The sequence below is a fragment of the Notolepis coatsorum genome (genome assembly GCF_963971535.1).
Source record: "Notolepis coatsorum genome assembly, chromosome: 7".
NCBI lineage: Eukaryota > Metazoa > Chordata > Actinopteri > Aulopiformes > Paralepididae > Notolepis > Notolepis coatsorum.
Genome location: NC_140171.1, coordinates 112,834,115 through 112,846,340, shown reverse-complemented (window position 1 = coordinate 112,846,340; position 12,226 = coordinate 112,834,115). Strand labels below are relative to the sequence as shown.

The 12,226-nt window shown below is 46.2% G+C and overlaps 1 protein-coding gene across 1 annotated transcript in view; it reads left to right on the top strand.

Annotated features, from left to right (window-relative positions):
* Positions 1-12,226, top strand: part of LOC311231720 (SH3 and PX domain-containing protein 2A-like) — a gene marked incomplete at its 5' end in the record, with an annotated part of 240,220 nt that overhangs the window by 40,933 nt on the left and 187,061 nt on the right. Inside the window, 1 exon segment of the mRNA XM_084318345.1 lies at positions 9-89. Within this exon segment, the coding sequence (XP_084174471.1) occupies positions 9-89 (81 nt within the window).

Genomic DNA, 12,226 nt, shown 5'->3' with positions numbered 1-12,226 from the left:
GTTGACAGGTATACCTCATCAATGTCACCTACTCCGACAACACATCGCACGTCGTCTACAGAAGATACAGCAAATTCTTTGACCTACAGGTAATATCCGCTCTCTTGTATGCTCTATAACGCATCACTGTGCCTCACTGCATCACTGAGCACATGGTGACTGACCGTACAGCCTGGCGAAATCTTCCTATCACTTTACACATTTTATACTTCTCACAATCTTCCTGGACACTTTACATTTTTACACATTACTGTACATTTGACTGTATATTTCTGTATATTTTTGGCTGTATAGTTTATATTTAAGATTTTAGAATGTATATACATACCAGAATGTATATCCCGGACCGTATTTTATTCTTTATTCTATTTTATTCTTATTTTTTTTATATTATTATATTCGTATTCTTATTTTAGTCCTATTGACTACCTAAATGTTTATTGTTCAATGTGAGCGATCTGTAGTGCAGAATTTCTTTCGGAATAAATAAAGGATTTATATTCTATTCTATGCACCCACTTTGAACTCCCCCATATAGATCAGGTTCCGTTTGAAACGTCTCCATTCCATCCACCACGACGGCTGCTCTGTTTTGACAGTGCGTGTCAACACTGTGAACCATCCAGTGTTGTTTCTCGTAGATTAACGTGTACTGTACGTCTTGTGACTGTTCACTACCGACTCGGCGAATCAATGATCGGTTAGTGATCGGTCTGGGAGTGCAGGGAGACAGGGTTTGTGTCTCTCATCACAGCACCGCGTTGCTTTCCTCTTTCTCGATCTATCTCTCGGTCTCTCAATCTCTTTCTATCTCTGTTATTCTCTCTCTCTCGCGCTCTCTCTCTCTCTCTCTCTCTCTCTCTCTCTCTCTCTCTCTCTCTCTCTCTCCCAGTCTCATCACTGTGTTGCCCCCAAAATGTCAGGTAGTTGACAGGCCTTTTTCTTTTTTTATATAGTACAAGCACGAAACCCACATGGAAGTCAACGTAGCATGCTTTACAGCAGGTCACCGTGGGATTCTGGGGTGCAGGCTTTTGATTGGTGGCCTATTCAAACAGTCTTACTGTGATACTTTACTTGTATGTTTAAGATGTCAAGGCTTCTCTTCAGTCTTTTATTTACTTTGGAAGGTAGCTGAAGTTGTAGTGAAAACCCCCTGCCATGTATCTTTCAGGTGAGGGAGAGAGTAAGTGTGTGTGTGTGTGTGTGTGTGTGTGCGTGTGTGTGTGCGCGTGCATGCTCGTGTTTACACAAAGTTCTCTCCTTCACTCTGTATAGATTGTTTCTATTGCGTGCTCCTCTACATGTGTGCGTGCCCCCTGCACCCTAGGCCCAGTGCAAGCTGATACCAGATGTATACGCACCAGGGGTCTCCGGGTCATTCTAGTAAAATGTGAAAGGGCCACAGTGAGAGAGTCAGGGGGGGCGGGGGGGGGGGGGGGGAGACGGACATCTCAATAGCCTCAGTGTTGCGACTTCAGCAGGAAATGATGTTTCTATCAGGGGAGGAAGGCCTTCGCTGAAAGGTCCTATTGATGAGCAGCGTGTGTGACGGAAAGTAGTCTCTCTCCTCTGCAACTGATTACTCCCAACGTGGAAGAGAAGGCCACAGTGCAATAATAAACATGGAAACTGGGGGGAGTTTGTCTGAACGTATCCCGGTGCCACCGTGCCGGAGAGAGAGGTCCGAGGCGTATAGGTGAGCGGACTGGAAGTATGCCTTCCTCCTCGTCGTGCGACGGCGCGCACACACACAAGAGCCTGTCTTCAAGCTGCCTGGCAGGAAACTAATGAACCTTAATGGGTCGTGGATGGTTTGACACAAAATCACGGCCAGTCACCAGCGGAAAGATTGATTTTTGTTAGCTTTGTTAGATGGCGAGGGCAGAGGTCTCCCGGCCTCTCTGTCCACCACAGATGATTGGGCTGTTAAAGAAAGCAGCCACTCACCACGCGGCCAAACTTTGGTGGAGTTTGTCTGACCCGCTGATAATTCGCGAAATCCCATACGAGGTGTTTTCGATTCCTCGTGTAACGGGTGTAAAACTCACTCCCCAGAGGCATCCAAACTGAGCGCTTAGGAGGGAATTCCTTTCTTGGCGCAGCGGTTTGTGATGTCGCCCGCAGTGCGGACGCCTGGGGTTCGACTCCCACTCAAGGCATGGTCGAATTCGTGGCAGGGGCGAGTTGCCTCTGTTACACTCGGAATGTATCGCGTGTCTCCTTTTAAGACGAACGGCGATACATCACACCGGCACCTCCACCTCCCAGCTGCCTCCATGTGCACTGTGATACGCCGCTGAATGAAAGTACCGCCGGCGGTAATCACAGATCCGCTTGCTAATGGACTCTCCGAGGGGACCGTGTGTGAAGGCCGGCTCCTTATCCGATCCAAGCTGGGGAGGATAACGCGCCGGAACGTTCCCTCTGTCTGCCTCTCTTTGATTTAGCTTCTGACGCTCCCGCCTTTGATCGTGTTGTTTTCAGAGGGACGCGCGGCACAGACCTCCTCCTGTCTAAACATTTACATCAGCTCCAGAGGCTCCCGCTGCTCCCAGGGGCCACGCTAACACGGGGGGGGGCGTAGTTGGCTGCTCTGCCCTCAGAATGCTGGGGGACTCCGAGGTTGTTTCCTTATTACACAGATCACATCCTCTCCCTGGGCTGCTGTAAGAAAGGAAGGATCCATGACTCCATGGGTGTTACTTTAATGAATAGAAACTCTCCTTTTACTACAGTTGTTTATATACATTAAGCACGGACAATACAGCGCTACACTTTTCTTTAATTTTTTTACACTCAATTCAGGGGCCGTGTCCTTCCGAGGCTACGTTTCCAAGGCTCCTTCAAATGCGTCACGGAGAAATGCAGCTTCTATTCCCGAATCGATGGCTCCTTCGATGACAGCCAAGTATCCCAGAATGCATTTCATGCCAACCAGCATAAAACTCATCACTTTATTGAGTTCTAATATTTGTTCAGCGGGAAGTAATCATTTAGATTCCAAATTAATGCAGTCAGTTCCAAACGTCTGTTTGGAAATTTGCTCCAGCGTTTTCCCGAGACGGAGCAGCAGTGACCGGACTGGGGTTGACGCGTGCCCAGTTGTAACTGGGAATCCCTGTTTAATCCGAGGTTTAGCGATCGCAACCGAGCGTAACTGATCGTAGCGATGGATGCTCTGACTCCATGTAACAACCCATCATCTACACACTCATTGCACACACATCCACATGCACACACTCACTTTTAAACAAACGCTCACCTTAACACTCACTTTAGACACTTCAACACTACATTATATTTATCTATTATTAAAGAGATTTGCACTACATTCATACCTCATTTGCAATTGCACCTTACCTCAAAGTTTTGTACCTCATTTTCTGCATTGTACCTCACTGTTTACTAGTTTTTTTACTCACTGTACTTATACTGTACCTAGGTTGTACTTTAGATTGTATATTGTACTGTATATTGTATATATGTATATTGTATATTCCTCTTTACTTAACTTTTTATTTTATTTTTTACTTACTTTTTACTTACTTTTTTTACTGTATGAAGCACACTCTCAGGGGCTCATACAGAACCAAGCATTTCACCGTAAAGTATGTGTATCTTATTGTGATATTTAATAAACAAACTTGAAACTAGCGGTCATAACCGTCCTCACTGTACTAGCTAGATTAGTGTTTCTCAACAGGGGGGATATGGAACATGGACGTCAGAGAGCTAGAATAATAAATTATCTTGATCCATATATCCATCCATACAGTATATTATGGAGCACATGCGTGTGTCATGACGCGAGGGCTTCCCCAATCTGTGAAAATGTTTACGCCAGTCGGCCAATGCCTTTCTGTCATCTTCCAAAGACGTTTAGTCATTTTAACCGACGCTTTTATCCAAAGCGACTTACAGATTGTGAACAACAAGTCAGCAGGAGGGGTACACCTCTAGCAGCTAAGGGTCAGTGGCATTGTTCGTCAAATAATGTCGAACTTGAGTGTTATTACACTCTTGAGTGCATGGTAGTATAGACATACTAGCACGAAGGGCGGCTAGGTGGTGTAGTGGGCAAGGCACTCGCCACCAGTGTGGAGACGCTAGGATTCGCGTGTTCGAATCCAGCTCTCCACATTGTTTTCAGTTTAGCTGGTCGTCCGCAGTAATACACATTGGCCGTATTACGGGGAGGGAAAACTGAAGGGTGGGGATCGAACGTTGTGAACAAGCGACTCCTACAAGTCGGTTGGTGCGCCTGCGCAGTAGAATCAGGAAGTGTCGGGGGCAGCGTGAGCCTCCCACGCGTTACTCCTCGCCACTGAGAGATCGAGCTGCGCAGGTGGAAAGATGCGACTGCTGTTACCTCAAGTACCGGAGGGGACTTGTGCTATGTATGACTTAGTCCACATTGCAGCCGGCTTGTGGGAGGCAAGAAACAGCGTTCGTGACAGGGGAGGGTTGAATTGGATGATACGAAATTGGGATGGGAGAAAATGTAGAAAAATGGGAGAAAAAGTGGATCAAAAAAAAGACATACTAGCACGATAGGTAGAAGTAGTAGCGTTTAGTTTAGTAGCAGTTTAGTAGCATAGTAGTAATAGCTAAGTGAGTAGCACTACTGAATGAATGACTGAGTGAGTGACTGGGTGAGTTAGTGAAATTGCTGGTCAATGAGATGTGCTTTGCATATAGAAGGCTGTCAGAGCCCCCCCCCCCCCTCTCTCTCTACATTTGTGTCATGTCTACACAAGTACTACTACTTGCAAAAAGACAATCTTACTTGTGCAAACAGCTCGAGCGCACGGATGAGTTCGGATGAACCCGCTAGTGTTTCTCTCAGTCACAGCTCAGTGGATTTTCTAATTCAGTGATCTTGAGAGCGCGTGTGCGCTACGATAAAAATAATGGGAGCTATATTAGCACTACCAAGTGTCCCTTCGACGGAGGAGAAGCCATTTACACTGCTAATAGAATGAATCCATTAAGGAGAAACGATAGCGGATTTTGCACAGCGGGACTCCTGTGCAATTTTATTTCATTAAAGTGACCTACGCTGTCAACTCCGATGAGACATTTGTGAGGAAATGGAGAACCGTCTCCTCTTTTGATCTTTTCTACAGTTTTTAAATCTTTTTTTTGGAGCGTTCCGCATGGAGCCTGCGAGGCTCGTCCCGGTGGAGCGGACACGATTGATTTATATTTTTCTTCTGTTATCGGCCTTCGGACGTTTCACCTGAGGGGTTGACAGGCCCCATCTAACAAACCACAGGGTGGAAAGGGGGGGGGGGTGAAATTAGGTGGAAAGAGAGAGGGAGAGAGGCTGGAAGGTGAGCGTGCATGACTGGAGGTCAAACAGAGAGGTGTCATAAGTTGGTACACAAGCACGACACACACACACACACACATACACACACACACACACACACACACCACACACACACACACACGCGCACACACACACACACACACACACACACACACACACACACACACACACACACACACACACACACACACCACCAGTACTAGGCCTAAATGGTAAATGGACTTCCATTCACTCACACATTCACACACTGACGGTGGAGGCAACCATGCAAGGTGCCAACCTGCTCATCGGGAGCAGTTAGGGGGTTAAGTGTCTTGCTCACTTCGACACGTTTCCAGCGAGACGATGGAATTGAACCGGGAACCTTCCGATTACCAGACGGCCGCTCTACCTCCTGGTCCACTGTCCCTCGTCTTGTGAAAATCGATTGGCCACCGCAGCGCTCCGCAAGACTCCAGTTCAACTTTCTTGCGGAACGCCGCAAGTATTGGTATTGGGCAACCCCATACTGTAACAACGCCCCATTCAAAAGAAGCAACTACCCCCATTCAAAAGAAGCCAACTACCCCCATTCAAAAGAAGCCAACTACCCCCATTCAAAAGAAGCAACTACCCCCATTCAAAAGAAGCAACTACCCCCCATTCCAAAGAAGGAACTACCCCCCATTCAAAAGAAGTAACTACCCCCATTCAAAATAAGTAACTAACTACCCACATACTGTAACACATATTGGTATTGGGCAACCCCATACTGTATCAACGCCCCATTCAAAAGAAGCAACTACCCCCATTCAAAAGAAGCCAACTACCCCCCATTCAAAAGAAGCAACTACCCACATACTGTAACAACGCAACTACCCCCATTAAAAAGAAGCAACTACCCCCCATTCCAAAGAAGCAACTACCCCCCATTCAAAAGAAGCAACTACCCCCATTCAAAAGAAGCAACTACCCCCATTCCAAAGAAGCAACTACCCCCCATTCAAAAGAAGCAACTACCCCCATTCAAAAGAAGCAACTACCCACATACTGTAACAACGCAACTACCCCCATTAAAAAGAAGCATCTACCCCCATTAAAAAGAAGCAACTACCCCAATTCAAAAGAAGACCCCCCCCCCCCATTAAAAATAAGCAACTACCCCCATTCAAAAGAAGCAACTAACTCCATTCAAAATAAGCAACAACCCCCATTCAAAAGAAGCAACTACCTCCATTCAAAAGAAGCAACTACCCCCATTTAAAAGAAGCAACTACCCCCATTCAAAAGAAGCAACTACCTCCATTCAAAAGAAGCAACTACCTCCATTCAAAAGAAGCAACCACCCCCCATTTTTACCCCTGCATTGTCTGATTAGATGTGAACGAGTCCTTATGGCCTGAGGGCGTTCTTTATATACAGATAAAATGGAACACAGTGTACAAGTGTAGAAAAAGCACATGGGTGGCATGTTATACACAATACAGCCTATTATGGATAATAACACATACAGGCCAATCATCCGGTCCTACAGTCACACTACTTAAATACCAGTATGATGACGCCACTGCTGCTGATGATGAATGTAATAACAGGGATGAATGGGGCTTGTGAGCGGCCAGCTTGTGACGGAGGCTTTCGTAAGCAGCATCATAGTTCGAAGGGAGGGGGATAGTGCGTTGGGTGTCCGCGATCAAGGCCCGTATATTTAAGGTGGTGGCGTGCCGCGCCATCTGAGAGAAGGCCACGCTCTCGCCTTGCACTTTTATACAAGGCCTTATGGTTTGTATTCTCCACACATACAGAGACGTACACACACGCACAGGCACTGCCGCGGTATTGATGTTTTCCTTACCGCACAAATTTGCGAAATATTTCCTACCGCTGCGGTTATTACCGCACGCACACAAAAAAAATTAAAAAAAAAGTTTGAATGCATTTTTTTTTAGTAGTCTACTCTTTATAGCATATAGCCTGCCTCTAGTCTAAATGTCTATCTTTAGAGGATGACTTTGCAGCATGAATATTGTTTGGGATTCGGCAAGCACGCATTCGTTATTGAAAGTGAAACACGGATTCGAAGTTTCCCCTCTGGTCGTGCGCCGTTCACTCGGTGTCGCGGGCAGGGGTGGTTACCCCCCGACCCTTTCTTCTTATTATTATTATAAAGTTACTACTTTATAATAAAGGCATTCGTTTTGTGGCATTAACGTTATATAGTTACACGTTCAATAACATCAGCGTATTTACCGGACCATAGCAAGGCAAAAAATACTCAATTCATATCTCAGTTCCTTTCTTTGCTCAGAGCGTGCTGAGTTGTCCCATTCTGCGGTCTGTTAATAACGTTTTCAATCAGACAAGTGTATAGAACAAAGGGCTTTTATTATAACATTCGTTGCAGACAGTAAAATCATTATGTCTCGTTTAGTACTCCTGAGGAGCGATGGTAGTCCACTCCGGCGGGGAGCTAAAGCTAACGTTATTAGCCGTGTTGTGATGAGCTCTGATCCAACGTGTGACGCGTCTCTCTTCTGACCAATCAGTGGTGTGCAATGTTTCACGTGACTTTTCTGGTACCCAATAGGGTCGCTTGGAACCTCGATAGAGGAGTAGGGTATATCTGCAGAGCCGCAAGCCCAACGAGAGGAGGGTACTTTATTATTAGTATAAAAAAACAGCGGTGACGCGGTATTCAGCCTACTCTTGCGGTGGGCGTGATGTAACCGCGATACCGCGGTAATGCGGTAATCGCGGCAGCTCTACACACACACACACACACACACACACACACACACACACACACACACACACACACACACACAGAGACACATACACAGACACATACACACATACATACACAGAGACACATGTGCACACGCACACAAACAGACACACCCACACATATACACACACAGAGACACACATGCACACACACACACAGAGACACATACACATGGAGACACACATGCACCTACGCACACATGCTCACACACACACACACACACACACACACCTACACACACACACACACACACACACACACGCACACACACACACACACACAGAGACACACACACACACACACACACACACACAGAGACACAAACATACACATGCTCACACACACACAGACACGCACGCACGCACACACACACACCTACATACATGCACACACACACGTACACACGTGCACACACACACACACAGAAACACATACACAGACACATACACACATATACATACACAGAGACACACGTGCACACGCACACAAACAGACACACCCACACATATACACACACAGAGACACACGTGCACACACGCACACAGAGACACATACACATGGAGACACACATGCACCTACGCACTCACACACACACACACACACACACACACACACACACACACACACACACACACACACCTACACACACACACACACACACACACACACACACACACACACACACCTACACACACACACACACACCTACACACACACACACACACACACACACACACACACAGAGAGACACACACACACACACACACACACAGACACAAACATACACATGCTCACACACGGACACGCACACACACACGCACACACACACACCTACATACATGCACACACACACATACACGCGTGCACACACACACACATATACATACACAGAGACACACGTGCACACGCACACAAACAGACACACCCACACATATACACACACAGAGACACACATGCACACACACACACACACACAGAGACACATACACATGGAGACACACATGCACCTACGCACACACACACACATGCTCACACACACACACACACACACACACACACACACACACACACACACACACACACACACACACACACACACACACACACACACACACACACACTAAAGGCCTCTGCATGCTACAGAAACTTCAAAAGCAACTGCAACACAACATCGACAAAGCAATGGTGTTTTAGACACTCTGCCTTTATGCTTCTGCAACATCGACGCGCAAAGTTAGTTTAACTAAAGTTAGTTTAGGTTCGTGTTAACTTTAGATAATGTACAAAATAAACGTATTTCCGGTGATTTTAGACGTCGCTCTTTTATTTTGAAAACCCCCGACCGGAAGTGTTATAGTGTCTGTTGCTAGCAGCTTAACTTTCTGTGCTTTTCGAGCTAACGTTACCCTACCGTAACATCATTAGTTTCCAATGGAGAGGACCTCGGCTCACATGCAGCTCAAACTACCTATTGGAATAAATTAATTGATTGATGTTTAACTTGTCCCTGTGTGTGTCCAGTCATTTCGACTAGCAAACGTTGTATTTAACGTTACCTCAGGACGGATACCATTGTATTTACTTGGTTAGCTATGTAGCTAATGTGGATAGCATTTTGAATAGACCCAATGCTAGCTGGCTGGCTACAGCTTTATTTACTAAATTATGGAGGCTTTTTAATCGTCAAGGTAAGAGAGGATTTGTCATGATCAACTGAAGGCGTATGCTATGGAACAATATGTGCTTGGGTTTTCAGAAAAAGGCGAGCTATGTGACGCTAATTATTTAGCGTCAACGCTGGAAACAACAATGGAGGATGATATTCTCTGCGGGACTAATATTATTCTATGACAGCCCCGCCCCCATTCGCTAACCAACCAATCACTGCTACGCAATATCAACGCAACGGTTGTTTAGGTTAGATTTGAGGGACATGTACGCAACGTCCAAGCAACACAGTCTACAAGACCCTCTAAAACAACCGCGCTGAAATCGCGCCGATGTTGTGTTGCAGTTGCTCTGAAGTTTCTGTAGCATGCAGAGGCCTTAAGGCTGAGCCCGAACCCTGTTTTTAGGGTTCGAACGTTCGCCAGGGTTTATCGAACGAACGTTCGAACGTTCGTTTTTTGTAATTTTTTTAATACAAATTTTTTTTTATTACATTTTTTTTTTTTATATATAATTTTTTTTTTGTATTATAGATCCTACGGAGGGCGGCATTGCATAATCTATTGGTGAAAAATCATGTTGTTTACAGTGGTGGCTGTTCATGTAAACATGTAATTAAACAAAGCACTCAGAAGAAAATAAACAAGCTACTGACTACTGCATCAAAGTTCCTACTTATGATAAACAATAGCCCTTGCACACCGCAGTCACGTAAGGGGCTAGATAAACAAATGCATTCGTTTTGTGGCATTAACGTTATATAGTTAGTGTTACACGTTCAATAACATGTATTCACTCTTGGTCGACGGGAAGGAGAGAGGCGCGCGCCTCGGCTCCTTCCACCGTCTACCTCGGAACGGGGGACGGCAGAGAGACAGAGAGACACCGGCGCGGGGGTCCCGCCGGGCTCCCAACACGCCTGCCGCCTCGGCCAGAGTTGTTTCCAACGCAACCACCTCCCGCCATGAAGCTCGCGCTCCGTGGCCGAAAAAGGCTGGTATTCATTAATGATCCTTCCGCAGGTTCACCTATGGAAACCTTGTTACGACTTTTACTTCCTCGGCGGGGAGCTAACGCTACGTTAATGCTTCTCGCAAGCAGATCAATGGCGGCATTGCCGGAAGTAAAAAAAATAATAAACGCTTGCCGATTGGTGGTAACAGCAGAGGCGGGTGCAAGCGGTGTGACGTAATTGGCAGAATCGCCTGTCATTCAATCAAAATTGTTCTATTGCATTGGTTGAGACTAGAGCTCTGGTTGAGTATCCAGCAACAGCCCAGCAGAGACCATACTGGATACTGGTTGAGCCGAGCGACTCGGGGGACGCGCCGCTTCACATCGCCTCACCGTCGTTGCGCCTGCTTTATTTTTTTTCACCGAACGTTCGAACCCATTAATTAAAGTCAGAATGTCAGCTTAACGAACGAACGTTCGAACGTTCGAACGTTCGGGCTCAGCCTTAACACACACGCACACACACACACACACACACACACACACACACACACACACACACACAGAGACACACACACACACACACACACACACACACACACACACACAGAGACACAAACATACACATGCTCACACACACACGGACACGCACGCACACACACACGCACACACACACACCTACATACATGCACACTCACACGTACACACGTGCACACACACACACACAGAGACACATACACAGACACATACACACATATACATACACAGAGACACACGTGCACACGCACACAAACAGACACACCCACACATATACACACACAGAGACACACATGCACACACGCACACAGAGACACATACACATGGAGACACACATGCACCTACGCACACACACACACACATGCTCACACACACACACACACACACACACACACACCTACACACACACACACACACACACACACACACACACACACACACACACACACACACACACACCTACACACACACACACACACAGAGACACACACACACACACACACACACACACACACACACACACACAGAGACACAAACATACACATGCTCACACACGCACGCACACACACACACCTACATACATGCACACACACACATACACGCGTGCACACACACAGAAACGCACACAAACCTCTTTTTCTTTTCCAAGTCTGCCTTCACATATTGTATGTCTGCCTACAAGCTGAATATTTATTTTGGGGAAATGTAGTAAATGGTAGGAACTCCAGCTCCAGTTTAGTATGTAAAGCATGTTAATGAAAACCCAGAGCTGATCCTAATCCCTCAAGTGCAGAATTGCAGTTCTAAGGTTGATATTCAATCCTTTTGGAAAATAATTTTGCACCGCTAATAGCAGCCTTTTCTGGCTCTACAGCTGCTTATACTCAGTGCAGAAAATGATACAGGCGTTTTAACAAGGAGGGTCGCTGAGCGGAGAATCTCCACCTCTGGAACTGAAATCGCTTGGC